Consider the following 17,618-nt stretch of genomic DNA (forward strand, 5'->3'; position numbering starts at 1 on the left):
TTGACTAAATCAGAGGGCAGCAAAGAGAAGCTTATGAAGTTGTTGTATATGTCAGAGTAATTAAAGACACACCCTCTCTGCTGACACCCACAGAATGTTTTTAAATATTTATAAATACTATTCTGGATCCAACCATGGATGGCAGGAGTATGGTAAGAATATGAAGTTAGGAAAGAAAATACATTTTAAAACCACGGGCAGAGGCAACTATCTTTTAGACAAGCAGTTTTTAGTAAATGTGTAAAGTGATCACAATTATTCATCAAAAAGCATTACCTTCACTTTCCTTCAAGTCTGGTAGTTTACGGAAGATGGCTCGGATGCCAGGCATTGCTTGGTCATATTGGTGAAGGACTTCAATACAATGTTCATTAAAAGATTTATCCTTTTGAGAGAGGGTGTGGAGAAGTAACAAAGCGTCCCGTAAAAACGTAACTGCTCTCTTCTGGAAGCCACAGAGACTATTTTCAGATCTTCTTACTTTCAGCCACTGTCGATGTACCATTATGACGAGTGCCTTTACAACCTGTTCCAAAATAAAAGGTATTAAATGCTGCAACAAAACCTATTCATTTGTGTTGGCTAGGTAATGGTAAATTAATTCCAGATAGGCCTCTATACCCACACATCCCCTAAGCAATGAACAGGATATTGTTGCTCCAAAAGATGCAGCCACCAGAAGATCTTGGGTGCAATAAATATTAGTAGACCAGTAGGTACATTTTTTTTTTTTAAACTCAATTGCTATTGAAATTTTATAGCACAAACAGACACAACAAACTTCCAACAAATAATACCTGTAGGGAACAAATCAAATCAAGGCACATGGCATACAGAAGCGAAGCTGGTGAGATTACAGTACTTCGCCAGGCCCTATGGCCGCACCAAGTCCCCTTCCCCATGCGCTCCACCAGCCCCACTACCAGCAGGCCCGCTCTGCAGCCCCAGGTGCCGCCTCTATCAGATAACACGAAGGAGAGAACACGACCGAAAAGGCAACACACAACAATAGCAATGGTCATCGCAACAGTTCAGCTAACAGTTCCATAGGGTACATCTACCTCCCGAGTGTTTAACCTCCTCGATGGGATTAACCACTTAGGGGGACGAAACATATTGCTCCTCCCAGCCCACTGGCCAATTCCCACTGTGGCTAGTCATCTCATACTAGGCTCCTCTGAGCGGGCTATTAACCCCCCCACCCCACTTACGCCTGGGAATATCAGCGCCTTCCCTTCTCCCGAGCCATGTAGGTCTATGAACTGTCCAGATTCCTCCATAAAGGATGTAGGTTTCTCCATCAAGTAAACCTCCCACACCTTCTTAAGCCAGTCTCCTTTCTCAGGAGTGCAGGCGTTTTCCAATTATGCGCTACTGCTCTTTCGTACTCGCCCGGAGCAGAGCTTACCACATCCTAGGAAATCTACAAGGCTCGTAGCCCTCCAGGGGATACCCAAAAGTACTGTAAGGGGTTTGTTAGGAATGGGGATCCCCTGAATGTCCTTTATCCAACTCAGCAATTCAGTCCAGACAATCTAGATATGGGGAGCCCCACCAGATGTGCACCAAGGTTCCAATTTCGCCACATCCTCGTGTACGCAGTGGTGATAACCTCGGCACATCTTGGAGACCTTGACTGGTTCTCTGTGACAGCCATTGAGGACATTAAAGTTTATTTATCTTTGCATTTGTAGAGCGTGCTAAACCCTAGGGCATCAAGGCGCTGGTTACAATCATTAAAAATTAGCTTGACATAAAAAAAACTAGGCAAGGTAGCATTCTCATTGATTCAATGGTTAAGATTATCTTTACAAATTACACAGACAGATTGGTAAAAACATTAGTGAGTTTGGGGACTCATCTATCTTCTTATGTTTCTTGGGAGAAGAGTAGAGTTTTGAGCTGCTTACGGAAGGCCCAGTAAGAGTGTTAAAGTCTCAGAGAAGGTGGGAGGGCATTCCAGTTCTTAGCGGAAATTGCCGGGAAAATTGCACCACCTGCTCTTTTCAGTTGCAATATGGGAATGATGAGGCGATTTGTGTGAGACGATTGTGTGAGTCCATTGATCGAAGTTTTGGTCAATTTCGATACAAGTAATTCTGGGGGAGAGTTAGAGATACATTTGTGGGTTAGGGTTAGTGTTTTGAAGTGAAGGCGCTCTGGGATGGGCATCTAGTGTGCATCTCTTCTTGCTTGGAAAATATGTTGTCTTTTCTTTGTTCAAGACAGCCGTTAGACCATTGTTTTGTATAATTTGAAGTTTGTTGAGGTTACCAACAGAGATACCTGCGAATGGAGTGGTGCAGTAGTCCAACCTGGAGCCAATCAAGGCTCTTGCAATTGTGAGGCAGCTTTCGGCAAAGAGGAATGTTCTGGAAGCATAAATACATTTTGTGGTGTATTCTGCTGAAGAGGCAATGGCATTGACTTGTCTAGAAAGAGACAGTGTGGGGTTGTGCTCTATAGCATAGGTAGAGAGATTTCCAAGGTGTATATATATATATATATATTCTCAAACAGTCGGTCCAAGTATCCCTTGAATTTCCTTTTAACCTTCATACAGGGTTCATGAGAGATCAGTACAGTTTAGAAATAATACCTTTTCTTCAAGTCACCATTTCTAACACCAATTCCAGTGGCGTGAGGTCCCGCAACACCATAGCCAACTTCAGGTGCAATACTAGCCCAGTCAGTCGCAGGTACTCAAAAATCCATAAATTCTCCCTTGCCAGCATCTCTCGTACCTCCTCAAACGCCTTAAATGCACCATCTTGCAGTAGGTGCACTACCCTCTCCAAGCCCAGGCATGATCCCCTCTGCGCGCAGCAGATGTTCCTGTCACCCAACCTCAATGGGTACCCCCATACAGACCCCAAAGGGGAGGGCAACGTGGATAAGTCCCTGTTCACCTTTGAGTTGGACCAAAGCATCCACAAAACGCCAAGCATGGGGTGGTTATGTATCTCTAGCGGGATAAGTTTCTAAGGCGTTCACAGGTAGTCCCAGCACTTTCCTCGGGGAGGGAGCACAATCCTCTAAATAGGACCAGTACACGCTCAAGTTCTCTGACATATGCTCCAACATAACTCTTAGCTGCGCTTCTTTAAAGTACAGAAAGAAATCCGGGAACCTAAACCCCCCTGCGATTTCAGTAGACAGTCTCCCTCACTATCCACGCCCTCTTTTTACACCACACAAAGCTAAAGCACAGATTCTCCACCTCCCTAAGAAAACTCTTGGGGGAGGGGACAGTGGGGAGAATCTGATGAAGGAATAAAAACCTCAGGAGCAGATTCATCTTCACCACCGTCATACTCCCTGTTAACAACCTCTTCAGCTCCGACCATCTGTTAAGATTGTTCACTTCCGCTAGGAGTGGGTCATAATTTAAACTGTGTAAGCGGTCAAGGCTATGCGGTATTATGACCCCCAAGTAGGTTATTGTGTCTCTTGCCCTTAACAGATTATCCGCGGGAACTCCCTCCTCCGTCCCCGGATTCTCCTCTCCCAAGGGGAGAACAAGGACTTAGTGTGATTAATCTTTAACCCTGAAAACCTCCCATAATCACTGAGGACCTGCATCAATGAGGCCAGGGAGCCCTCCGCATCTCGGATATAGTATAAAACATCATTGTCAAAAAGGAATACCTTGAATTCTGTCCCCTTCACCCCAATCCCCCTAATCTCCTGGTTGACCCGTATAGTCGATGCAAAGGACTCTATGACCAGGGCAAAAAGGAGTGGAGACAGGGGGCATCCCTGCATGGTACCCATATACAGAGGTAACTCCTCCGACAATAGGCCGTTCACAGACACGCTCGCTGTTGGGTTAATATAGAGAGCCCCTACCCAGTTACGAAAATTAACCCCAAAACCCATCTTAACCAGGACCTCAATGAGAAAGCTCCACTCCACCCTATCAAAAGCTTTCTCACAGTGTAGAGAAACCAGACAAGCCCGGTCTGTCCCCTTCCCTGCCGAATAGACGAAGTTTAGAGTCTTCCCTACATTATCTGCCCCCCTGCCTGCCCCTCACAAACCCCACCTGGTCCCCATTAATCAATTTTGGGAGGAGTTTGTCGAGTTTATAACCAAAGATTTTCACCAAAATCTTGACATCCATGTTTAGTAGGGAAATCGGCCTGTATGAAGCAGTTACTGGGATCCTTCCCCCTCCTTTGGGATAACCACTATCTGCACCTCAAGCATCATTTTGGGGAGTGAAATACCTCATTAAACACCCTGGTGAGAATGGGAGCCAGAGGTGACCTGAACATCTTATAGAAACGTACTAAAAGGCTGTCGTCCCCCAGAGATTTCCAACTCTTCATCCCCTTTATGGTGGCAAGGTTTTTCTCCACTTCGATAATGTCCTCCAATGCCCCCGCATCCTCCCCAGAAAGCAGAGGTAAGTCTACCCCCCTCAAGTAGGTCTGGGTCCCCTCTGGGTCGGTCTCAAGAACAGAAGTGTAGAGGGCCGCATAGAATGCTGCAAACTTTTCTACAATATCCTTATTACTCCTGGCAACCGTCCCATCATCATCCTTCATGAGATCAACCATTCAGCCATTGGTTTGAGCCCCAATCTCCACACAAGTAGCTTATCCTCCCTTTCACCCTTTTCATAGTATTTCTGTTTAAGGTGTTTCAGCACTGTTGTGAATGCCAACAGCACCTGCAGCGCCATTCTGCAACTCTGAAGTTCCTTCATTCTTGCCCTACTAACCTCCCTATCCACCCCCCACACCCCTCAGGGTTTCAAGTCATCAATCCGGACCCTCGGCTTCCTCCCTTTTTCCCCCGCTCCCTCTTCACTCTTCCCACAGAATATCCATGGGGACCTCCCCCTTATCATTAAGCATAAAGTATTCCTTGATGTTCTGGATTAACACCTCCCCCACTTCCTTTTCTTTGAGGAGAAAGTTGTTACAAAACCAGCGTCCCTGCGTGGTGCCCCTTTCCCGCACCCCTATCTCTGCTAACACCAGATCATGGTCAGACCAAGGGACTGCAATCGTAAGCGCCTCCCGAATCTCTGGTCCTGTGTTTCCATCCACCAACAACCAGTCAATCCTAGAAAGTGATTTGTGCACCGTCGAAAAATAGGTAAAAGGTGACTGTTTATCTGTTTCATCGCCTAGGCTTCCCACACGTCAATAAGGCCTAGACCTTCGTTGGTTTCTCTAAATTTCCAAAAGTCCCCCTTTCTATCACGCCACCCCCTTTGCCCTCAGCCTGTCAGTTACCAGGTCAAGGACCATATTGAATTCCCCTCCTACCAGAAGGGTACCTTCTGCAAACTGCCGCCCCACCAGTTCCCAAAAAAAACCTTGCCCCATGTTAGGGCATTATATAGACGCCATTGTTACTACCAGACCCTGCAGCAAACCTTTCAGGAAAATAAAACGCCCTTCCTCGGCACAGTCAGTAACACTTCTGATATCTACATGCTGGTCCCAACAGGATGGTGAACCCCCCCTTTCTTCCCATCATGCCCCGAAGCAAAAAAGGAGTCCGCTATCCCTCCACCTCTGCCGAGCCTCCCTACCCCTTTCAGAAAATGCGTCTCCTGGACACATCGCACATCCAACTTATGCCTCCTGAATTCTCTCCTAATTAATGACCTTTTGAAAGGAGAGCGGAGTCCTCTTACATTTAACAAACCCCACCGTAGAGGAATGCTTTCCCTCCCCATTTGCACACCCACATCATCCCAGGGCAGGCCTCCACCAAAACCAGTGCCGCCTCTAACTGTGGGCCACACCTTCGCAAAGTATGCTAACTTCCTAAAGAGACCCTCAACAGACACAAAAGGGAGGGGAAGACGACAAAAACAAGAATAATCCATCCCCAAACAAAAACCCCAAAATGCAACCAATGCCCCTATCAACCCTTCCCAGGGCATTCAACCATCTGCCCACCCACCCTTTCCGCAAATGGTCAAGCCACCAGTGTACCCCCCGTAGTACTGCGTGTCAACTGCGAAGCAACAACAACCCCTAACCCTCCCACCTGCTCCCTTCCTCCCTCTGAACCTGCACCCCCTGACCCCTTTAAAACGTCCTCAACCCATACCTTTTATCTCCCTGTGGGGCGCTGACCTGACCCTGCACCCCCACATAAAGAACAAGCACTGCTCCACTCCAATAGGTCCCCCATTGCACCCTCCACCCCTCCCGTGATCGTTACCCTCTGCCACCCCAATGCAAGATCTGGAGGACAAGGCTATCTACTTCTCCTTCAAGTAACTGGTTTCTTTGGCAATGGCATGTTGAGGGTGTCGACATTTTCTCGCTCCCTTGACTCGCCACCAGTCAGGTGTTCCCTTCCCCTTATCATCGTCTCCTCTCCCCACATCTTGGGGATGTGGGAGAGGGAGTGGCCATGTTTACGTAGCGCTCCAGCAACTCCTCCATGACCCTGGAAATATCCTGAGTTATCAGATTATACTTCATGCCCACCCAGTCGAAGACCAGAGTGCAGGGCAACCCCAATCTGTTTCTTGCCCTTTTCTCCTGTAGCCATCTGGTCAGGGGCGCACACTTCTGTCTCCTGGTCATAGAGAAGATGTATAAATCCTCCATAGTAGAATGAGCCCAACCTTCTGGCCCTCTCAAGGACCTTGGTTTTGTCACCATAATACTGAAATCTCCCCAATACTGAGCGGAGACCCCTCCCTCCCACTCAGTGCATCCTTTCGATCAGAATATGCGGGCCCGCCTTGGCTCCTAGGACCCATTTTAAAATCTCCTGAATTGTCACTTCAAGGCCGGATGCCGAATCCCCGTCCTTTTCCTTCAAATCATAAAACTTCAGGTTGTTATTTTGCTCCCTATTCTCCATGTCGTCCAGTTTTAAGTTTATCTCCTCCTCGTGTCGTTCCACCTCCGAGAGCCGAAAATCCATCTGCATTTCCAGAATGTCCACTGAAGATTGGCTGGCCTCCAGCCCAAACAACCTCTCTTCCATGGTGTCCACCTTCTTAGCGAGATCAGCTCCCTTGGCCCCAATGTCCGTCCGCATATCCCCAATTTCCCCCAGTATAACCTGTAGGTCTGACTTAGTGCCAATCACTCAAGAGTGCAGAGTGAAAGCTGAGTGAAAGCAGTCTCAGCAGGAACATTGGAGCACTGGTGTCGATTTTTGGAATCTGCTTTTGCTTTCTATTGTATTGGAGGCACTGGAGGCGGTGACCTGATAAAATAGGCATTCTCTCGCTGAGTGAAAGCAGTCTCAGCAGTATATGCAGACAAGTCAGCGGCATAAGAGTGGACTACCAAAGGTATATCAACGGGCCTGTTGTGGAGGTAAGGCCATCTATCGTGTATCCACTAGCACAGCTGAGGATTTGGTCCACTCTCCCCTGCCAATTAATAGTGTGCTGCTAACGCTGCAAACATTTATCTCCCTAAACTTCCACAAACTTTGACCTATAACTATCCTTGGTCCCAGTTTACCTTTTTGGATATGACTTTACCCAGTCCTTACACTAGAGGGCAAGCAAAAGTGAAAATGAGAGATTAAATGGCTCCCGGTTTAGGTGACCATGATTCCTCGCCCTCTGGCTATTCCCTTGAAACACAGAATAATACCCCGAGAGACCAAAGCTTGGAGCGGTGGCTTGATACTACCGTGCAAAGTGGGAAATGACACCAGGAAAGGGGGCAGGGCTTAGGACCACAACCGCTTCCAATGAACTTTCTGGCTGAGGCATCCATGACGACTAAACGTAAATCGCCATCTCCATTATCACCTCCTCTTCTTGCATCGTGCAAACCCCCCTTGGTGGCTTCTGACCGTTTTGTAATAGGAAGGCAGATGGGGGCACTTTTGCTAAATATTGTGGATGCAGCTATTACCTCGGAAGAAACAGGGACAAACAAACTTATGATTGATCAGTTGGAGGACTTACCAGGGGCATCAAGCCTGTTATGAAAGATTTCTATGCAAGTGTAATTTTCCCTCCAATCGTGAACCACACAACTTTTTGCTGTTGTCTGACCATCCTAGCATGACTTTTCCCAGTGGATTCCAGCCTTAGGCTGTATTCCGCTGGGTTTTCGCTCACTTTGTTATGGAGAAACTGATATGCCCTTAAAGACCATCAGTACTGGGAGACTGTTTCCCTTAGTCTTTCACTTTGTTGCTAGTTTTTAGCACCATGTTAATAGGGCCCAAGGTACCTTACAGTTCAGTGATCTTGGGTCTTCCCTTTGTTTTTAATGCCCTAGACACCCGCAAAGGATTTTTCGGTAGATGTACAGATGTGCCTTGGACAGAGCTGGTGGCAGCGGTTATTTTTCATATATTGTTAAGCCTTTCGTGTGGTCCATACCGCGTTTATCACGTTTGGCCCAGGACAGTGGCTTAGCCCCAAAATCTCCATGCCATAAAATCCTTTGTTTTGTCCTTCGACCATCTTGTCCCTTTGCTTTCCCCAAATCGAGCAGAAGTGGACTCGCCTGCCGAAATTTGGTCTGGAGTGTGCCTAGGGTCAGTACGTACTTGAAACTCTTACTGGTGGCACCTTGCACACCCATCCCTTTTTACGCACAAGTGTCCCCTGAGGGCCACTCTTCTTTAACGAGGTAGCCTGTGCTAGTGCTAGCAAGATGTTCCCAACTTTCCAACTCTTGGATCCTGTTCTGCCCTCTTGGGGAGTCCCTCCTCAAATAGTGGTATCCTATTCTTCACTGCCTCACCCCCCTTCCTGAGCTGCTACAGCCCCTGCAAGACACCCTATTTTGCCCCAACCGCACGATCGCGTGCACCAACACCGAAAGTACTTTTGAGGACAAGGCTCCTCTCATCGTAGGGATTGGACTGCCTCTCAGTTAGGGTTTGAATTGTGAAGGACTGCCTAAATGATATTCACACTGTATGCTCCCTTTCATTACAGGTTGTGGACCATTACTGTGCACTATTCGTTTAGGCCATTGGTAACTGTACATACGTTTAATAGTAGTGTTGGTTAAATTATCACTGCTGATATTTACTTTGGGTTTGATTTAAAAGGCCTTTAATACATTTATTTGTATTTTTGATGTACACCTGACAGAGTGATTTGTAGTGTTTTTTACTGTGCATGCTCATTGTGGGCTTTCGATCACTCACACCCCTCCGCAGACCTAGTCTTGAACGCAGCCAATGATACCTTGATTGGTCTGGCTTGTCCAGAAGATTAGCCTGTTCCAAGAAACTAGGCTGGCCTTCTGAACCTCTGCCCACCAGGTCAGAGTTCAGAAATCCATCTGAACAAAGCCCCTTCAATCAGGAACCCTCAGTATTTGAGGATGACCATGCGTACCTGGAAACTGTTTTTAATTGGCCTAGCTCACCGGACTATGCTGTCCTACATCCATTGGAAGCGAGAAGAGATAGGATCCTCCAACCGACTAGCTGCTCCCCAGGTAGATCCTTGGAACACCAACATCAGGCTCTGGAGCTAAGGCTGGCATAGGACATTGCGACTATGAATTCTACAAGAATCTATCACCATAGATTAAGCGACTGGATCAGAAATAACACCTCGACCCCTACGATCTCCAGTACATAGAACTGCAATTTCGCTGTGCAGACTAGAAGATCCTCGCCTAATCAACAAAATGAAGAAAAGGAGGCAGGCAGAGCGAGCGGTAGTACTGAAATTCCTGGAACTGGAGTTAGGCAAGGAAACCTAATGGACCGAGTACTGGGGCCTGGAATGGCATATGACTCAACGTCATCTTCATCAAACACTACTGACTCACATCTGAACCAATCGTCAAGGAACATAGGAGAAGCACGGACACTTGGAGGAGTGGACCATGTCCAGCTGCAAAATTTGGTAATGACGGCCGCAACAGTGGTGGTAAACCCATTCCTAAAGTTATATGAAAAACTTAAATGACACATTTAAAGACCAAGCAACATTGCTGGCTATGCTGCATTCAAAACTGATATATCTGGAATCTTTTGCGGTGTCTGTACAATCCAGGTTGGATAAAGAAGCCAAGATGACTGCGCAGTGGCGAGCCAGGCTATTTGACCTAGCAAGGGGTGAAGTAACAGAAAAAACAACTCTGATGGCTGCAGTTTTAGATCAAATGAAGTGGCTAAGACATCAAAAGGGTCTATGTCAAAGCTGCCAGGGACGGTTCCACATGATGACCCTATACAACCTTGAACTCATTGGAAACTGTAGAAGAAATTCCGGATTTAGGCCACTATCAGAATAGCGACCCGCTACCATTACCTCCAATGTGTGTCCCTACTTCAGGGAACAGAGATTCCCAACACAATCAAAGTAACCATTTAGAATTTAGATAATGGAAGAAGAGAACAAACAGGTGGACAGGCCCAGGACCCGATACCCCTCAGGGACATTGATGAAGCTACACAAGAACCGGATTTTATGGAAGTTCAATCTGTACAGGATCGATCAATCAATCATTACCTTAGATAAAGGCAACAAACTGTATCCAATGTTTTTGGAGGAAACCCTATCCTTGAACCAATGGGGAAAAAGGTGATCCTGAATCCTAAAAAAAAAATAACAAAAGATTTTAAAAACACCAAGCAACACCAAAGGGTTGGACAAATGGATAGATGTTTTCTGCAAAACCTTACACTTCGACGTGTTGAATCACCTACAAACAACCAGAAGAGGTAGCAAACTAATCTGGACCCCTCCGAGAACATTATCATTGAGCCCATCCTACAGCAAAAGATACTGGATGAGGATATTCGTTTATTAATGAATCTGTTAACATATTCTGATGATAGTTCTATGGGGGAAAGAATTTAAGGCCAATATCACCTATGACCTTGGGGAGAAAGAGGGCTGTCAGATAGCCAGGCCCCCTAATAACTCCCACAAGGAAACCAGAACTGACTGCAACTGGCATGAAAAATGTTTTGTGTAGCTCCACCCAGTTTTGTACTATGGAACAATGAAGAGCATCATTGCAAGGAAAAAATAAAGCCCCTCGACATATAACTTTTGGCTTCCTTTCCACTCCCAATTTAAATTTCACTTCCTTTGTCTTGTCTTTAAATCTCTTCATGACCTTGCCCCTCCTTACCTCTCTTCTCTCCTCTCATTCTATACCCCCTCTCGCTCCCTTCATTCTGCTGATCTCTTCTTACTTTCTGTTTCCTCACCACCATGTGCCTATGCTCGTTTCTGCTCCTTTCAGCTCCTTGCCCCCTTACACTGGAACTCCCATCTCTCTCTATCCGCTCCTCCCACACCTATTCCTCCTTCTGTTCCTCATTGAAAGAACTTCTTCACTCCCCTCCCTGATACCTTCCCCCTCTCTCCCTCCTCCCAATACCCTCTCCCTGTTCTCCTTATTTTTATCTTTTTCCGTCTCTCCTGTGACCTCTCTTTAGTTGCTCACTTCATTTATTACTCTCTCTTTCCTTCCCTACCCCCCTCCTCTCCCCTCCTTTACTTGCAAATTGTTCTAAATGCAGATTTTATGGTGTGATTAATGTATACTGTTTTGCCTCTGTGTTACCCAAGTCAGGTAAATTCCCAAGCTTTTTTTCTCAGGGGATCAGGACTCAAAGGGAATTCACTCACAGAAAGAAATAGAAGGTGAGTCCGACTACCCTCTTTCCGTTGCCCTGATGTGTCGGCGTGACGCTCAATTACAAACTAGACAGGTTTATTCTGGCTACTCAGGGACATAAACCCAATACGAGCACAAACCTAGAAAAAATAAATTCACTTTTTAATATTGTGGATAAAAACCAAGAGCGACAAATGCCCTACATATAACATTACACATTTACACAATACAAAATTTGTTAAAAACCTTATTTTCATATAACAACCAGAGTACAAATGTACTCATGGAGCAAGGGGGTACAAACAACACAAAATTCTTGGTTTGTATATAAATCCCAGAGTTAAATCATTAGGGTATTTCAGATAGATGTCGACATGTTTCTGCCATTATTTTATTTCGTACACCATCTCTAGTGTCTTAAATCTCTCTTTTCTTAGGCCATCTTCAGGACACAATTCCTTCAAAGGGTCAACAAAGACTATACCCCATAGTTGATTAACATGACCACTTTCGACAAGAAATATATAAAAACACATACCACATATAAGTAACAAGCCTCATTCATTACAAGGGTTCAAAAAATCAACATCAGTAAACATAGAATGTGTGTATCAATGCACTCACAATACAAATCTTAGAACCATATCACACAGAACATGAGTATACAAGCGTCACTAAAACAAATACTGTAACATCAAGGCAGCGTAAGCAAACTATTCTCAATGTAGCTCTTTCATTTAATTCAGGGCACAATAGTAGCTCCAGACTATACGAGTACTTATCCGATAAAATGTATTCCAAAACAAAGCCAGGTTGATTTCTGTACTTATCATACGGAGGATAGGGTGAAGGGAAAAGAACAAAGGAAAAGGGGACGGGGGAGGGGAAGGAACAAGGGGAGAAAACATAAAAGGATTAAATTTCCTCAAGCATCTCATTATTTCTGAATGTCATGTCATTAACTTGATACATTCAGAGTTTATCTGGCATGCAAGGTGTCACAAAATAGGGTGGATCTCCATATTTTCCTAATGATACACCCATCGTCAACCCAAAGGGCCAGTGCTTCAAAATTTCTGCATTATCACTACCCTATCCCCATCATGTGGCAACGTGTTTTTAACACTTACTTTTATAATATTATTAATCCCAACACTGAGGTGTGCCAACTATGACTCAAGGCCACGCATCTTTTTGAGTTTATTAACGCTCATTTCAAAACAAAAAAGGGGAGGCGTTAGCCTTTCACGGGTGTACAAGGCTCCTATAGGGAAGAGATACAATATGTTTCACACAAAAGACATGCTCCTAGTCCACATTGGTCTAAAAGAAACTTCTATTAGAAGGGATGTACTCTACAAGCCAAGGGCAAAATAGATTAAAAAAATTGGAGGAGCACAAAAAGATTATGCTTACCCACTCAGATGTAAGGAGAGGCAAAGCAGTGCAAGGCATGGGATAAGTGCCTTAATTCAAAACGATAGTATTCGCGCTATCTCCCATGTGCAATATCAGGAGGTTACAGATCCATTAAAGGTCCTAGCGAGATTACAAAAGCACAACAAGTATCCATTAGAACACTGCAAAGGTGAGCAAAACACAACTATTAGGTGCTCCCGTAATTAACTGGGGGCTGGGACACAGACTTACCAGAGACATGTAAAATCTTGTCACACAGCCGCAATGACTCTGCTCAAATGCTGAGTTGCTTTGGTGCAAAAAGAGGGATGTAACTAGCCCCAGTTAGGATCAAAGGCTTAGGCATACCACATTAAATTTCATGCTGACTACTGTTAACAGCATCAGGAAACTCCAAACCAATTGTGGGTCCTAGCAGCCTCCGGGAAAAACAAAGAACACATCCCTCCATTAGAGCATTAAAACTACGGGCAGGCACAAAGATGTAAAAACCTGTAAGGACCTTTAATGGATCTGTAACCTCCTGATACTGCACATGGGAGATAGCGCAAATACTATCGTTTTGAATTAAGGCACTTATCCCAGGCCTTGCACTGGTTTGCCTCTCCTTACATCTGAGTGGGTAAGCATAATCTTTTTGAGCTCCCCCCTGTGTTTCATTTTGTTAATTTTTTAATCTATTTTGCCCTTGGCTTGTAGAGCACACCCCTTCTAATAGAAGTTTCTTTTAGACCAATGTGGACTAGGAGCATGTCCTTTGTGTGAAACATATTGTATCTCTTCCCTATAGGAGCCTTGTACACCCGTGACAGGCTAACGCCTCCCCTTTTTTGTTTTGAAATGAGCGTTAATAAACGCAAAAAGATGCGTGGCCTTGAGTCATAGTTGGCACACCTCAGTGTTGGGATTAATACATAACTTGGCTCCATATTATAAAAGTAAGTCTTAAAAACATGTTGCCACATGATGTGGATAGGGTAGTGATGATGCAGAAATTTTGAAGCACTGGCCCTTTGGTTTGACGATAGGTGTGTCATTAGGAAAATATGGAGATCCACCCTATTTTGTGACACCTTGCATGCCGGATAAACTGTGAATGTATCAAGTTAATGACATGACATGCAGAAATAATGAGATGCTTGAGGAAATGTAATCCTTTTATGTTTTCTCCCCTTGTTCCTTGCCCTGCCCCGTCCTTTTTTCCTTTGCTCTTTTCCCTTCACCCTATATATTTTGAGTTCCTAGGGCTAGGGTTTTGACTCACCTACCCCTTTGTCGCAAGTAAAAATCTGACATATGTGAGTTTATGAGAGCTCCGTATCATAAGTACACAAATGAACCTGGCTTTGTTTTGGAATACATTTTATCGGGTAAGTACTCGTAGAGTCTGGAGCTACTATTGAGCCCTGAATTAAATGAAAGAGCTACATTGAGAATAGTTTGCTTACACTGCCTTGATGTTACAATATTTGTTTTAGTGACGCTTGTATACTCATGTTCTGTGTGATATGGTTTTAAGATTTGTATTGTGAGTGCATTGACGCACACATTCTATGTTTACTGATGTTGATTTTTTTAACCCTTGTAATGAATGAGGCCTATTACTTATATGTGGTATGTGTTTTTATTATATTTCTTGTAGAACGTGGTCATGCTGATCAACTCTGGGGTATAGAGTCTTTGTTGACCCTTTGAAGGAATCGTGTCCTGAAGATGGCCTAAGAAAAGAGAGATTTAAGACACTAGAGATAGTGTCAGAAATAAAATAATGGCCGAAACATGTCGACATCTGAAATACCCTAATGATTTAACTGTGGGATTTAGATACAAACCAAGCATTTTGTGTTGTTTGTACCCCCTTGCTCCATGAGTACATTTGTACTCTGGTTGTTATATGAAAATAAGGTTAACACATTTTGTATTGTGTAAATGTGTAATGTTATATGTAGGGCATTTGTCGCTCTTGTTTTTATCCACAATATTAAAAAGTGAATTTATTTTTTCTAAGTTTGTGCTCATATTGGGTTTATGATGTCCCTGAGTAGCCAGAATGAACCGGTCTAGTTTGTAATTGAGCGTCACGCCGACACATCAGGGCAACGGAAAGAGGGGTAATCAGACTCACCTTCTAATTTTCTATTTTTACTGTTTTGCCTCTACTGTTCCATGTTTGATGTGTTTCTTGTTGTTAACTGTAAAGCGCCTTGGATTAAGGCGCTATTTAAACAATAAAATACAAATACCTTTTGGGTGGGTCAAGGTTCAAGAAGATGCCAAAACCAATAGGGCAGAAAATCCTAACCCAAGCCCACAAGGAACTGAAAATATCTTGGTCTCGGTTCAACGTTTGATACCAGAAAGAGACGGTCTGATCGTGAACCGGAAAAACGTTAAAATGACTCCACTGCTCACCAAAGCTTAGATTTATTGGGCCAAACGATATTAAGATCGTGGAGTTTGCAAACAAACGACGGCTAGATTGGGTGAATCTGCACCCCTGATCGATACTGGTCCGAAACTGCCTGGTGGAAGGGGGCCCTGATTTACTACCTCTAGGTTTTGAATTCTTGGAGGGGGCCGGCCTCTAGCAACGGAAACTGTAGAGCATCTATATAACCAACATAACCCCAGAAAAAGAGAGGATGCGCAAGGCAATGGCAGGAGAATATCTTGTAGACACCCAGAATTTGTCAAGCATGAAGAAACACTAATCCAAATGAAGCATGAAGAAGCTCTAGATTGAGACCGACCTTCAGAGCTACAAGTGGAGAGTTAAGGAACGTCCAAGTAAACCCCTGGGAAGATTGGTCCTGGTTAGCGGCGAAGCTTGCACAACCGTCAGTTTTGTAACTCTCCGAGACCAGGAAATTTGATGTGCATCTAGCCTCATGGAACACTCAAGGCTTTACGCACCTCTTTAAAAGAGATGGGTTGGATATGGCAGCTTATAATGTATGCTGCTTGCAGGAAACATGGCTCTTGACCAAGCCAATGTGTGAAGGTTTTTACATTTGCATTAATCCAGCCATACAGAGAATAGCGAGAAGACCGTCGGCACTTGACTTTGGTGAAGAGGGGCGGACGTTGTTCTATTCTCGATTTGTGGAATCCCAACCCCTTTATTGAAGTAGTTAATATCTTGGGAAAGGGTGGAGGACGAAAAGCAAGTGTCTCTAATCCTACGTAATCTTTATTGGAACCCTGCAGGGGTGGGAGAGGAAGATTTTGTGGAGACTGTTATTAATGTAATAGTTGAATCACGTGCAGCAATGAATGTGTCCGAGATGTGTGCTGTGTGGGGGTGTCACACTCGCCTGTGTCTCTGCAGGAGCGATTGACAAGCCTCCCTTGACCCAGAGTCTTCACTTCCCCTGTTTCACCCAGAGGAATACATGTCAAATACAAGGTGTACACTCATACCTGAATTCACCTGATTCCCCTGGGCCCTTCTCCTCTCTTTACTGTGTGCTGTGATGTCCCCCTATGGGCTTACCTTGATCTTTAGTAGGGTGTGCACTCCATCCTGCATTCGCAGGGGTGCGATTCACTCATGTGATTGGTACCAATTTCAGTAGGCTGAGTTCAGATGCCAAACCCTGTTTTATGCCTTCACAGCAAGGCCGAGTGTTCAAGGCGCCAGTTTCTTCACTGGCTAGAAAGTCTTTCCCACAAGTGAACGTTGCGCGCAGAATGTTGAGTGTCCACAATTGTCCTTATTGTCTTTGTTTGCCGGTATTTATGTGGGTGAGTAGCGCTGCATGTAGAAGCTAGCTGCTGGTAGGTTTGCGCAGCGCCTTCAATTCGAGCGCGCATGGTAATGTCTCTCCCTTTCCCTTGTAGGAGAAATTATGTGGTATTAGGGCCTCGAGTCTGGGTTTAGCGCTACAGGAGACTTGGTGGTTGGGTAAGTATACACAGAGGATTTTGGTAAGTATGCACCGCGAGCACAGTGAAATAAGTGTCTGCGTTAAAGGGGCGAGCGCAATGAATAATGTCTCTTCTTTCTTTTGCAGGGCTTTGTGCGCTCGTACAACTGACCAAGGTTGCAGCATCGTGGGAAAATTCAGTGAGTATGCGCAGCGTTACTGATGTGCGCGTGTCAACACACTTCTTCTTTGTTCTTACAGGTGCCAGTGTAGAAGTCCCCTCTTGACTGGAGATAGCTGCAGCGTGGAGTAAGAACTGAGATTCTTCCGGAGCAGGTAAGCTGAAGCCGAATGATCCGGAGCGAGTAAGCAGAAGTAGGATGATCTGGAGCAGGTAAGCAGAAGCTGGCTTATCAAGAGCACAGCAAGTGTGTTGCTGATACAGCTCACAGTGAGCAACACGAAGCACTGGAAGAATCTTGGGTGTGGCTTATATAGCCAGCCCACCCAAACACTACAGAGCTCATGAATCATCATGCACTTCCTGTTTGGCAACAGGAAGTGGTAACCAGAAAGTTACTACAAACACTAGGAAGGAATTAAAGGAGGGATTTGCTATGGGTTCTTTGTGTGCCTATCCTAGGCCTGCCAAGCCTCCACCCAGCTTGCCCCAACTACCTGCCTGATACACATGACATGGGGTGATCTCAATATAAAATGCCTGGATGAAGCAGGATTGAGGCTGCCGAAAAGGTTGCTGTGCCCAAAGGCTGCACAG

The 17,618-nt window shown here is 45.1% G+C and overlaps 1 protein-coding gene across 5 annotated transcripts in view; it reads right to left on the reverse strand.

Moving 5' to 3' along the window:
• Nucleotides 1-17,618, reverse strand: part of ATRIP (ATR interacting protein) — a 1,393,117-nt gene that overhangs the window by 154,370 nt on the left and 1,221,129 nt on the right. For all 5 annotated transcript variants that reach the window (XM_069643859.1, XM_069643860.1, XM_069643861.1 and 2 more), the window contains one exon: nucleotides 277-526. In XM_069643859.1, coding sequence (XP_069499960.1) covers nucleotides 277-526 — 250 coding nt within the window. The remainder of the gene's footprint in view (nucleotides 1-276; nucleotides 527-17,618) is intronic.

The sequence above is a fragment of the Ambystoma mexicanum genome, chromosome 2p (assembly GCF_040938575.1).
Source record: "Ambystoma mexicanum isolate Mex_15411 chromosome 2p, UKY_AmexF1_1, whole genome shotgun sequence".
NCBI classification, from domain to species: Eukaryota; Metazoa; Chordata; class Amphibia; order Caudata; family Ambystomatidae; genus Ambystoma; species Ambystoma mexicanum.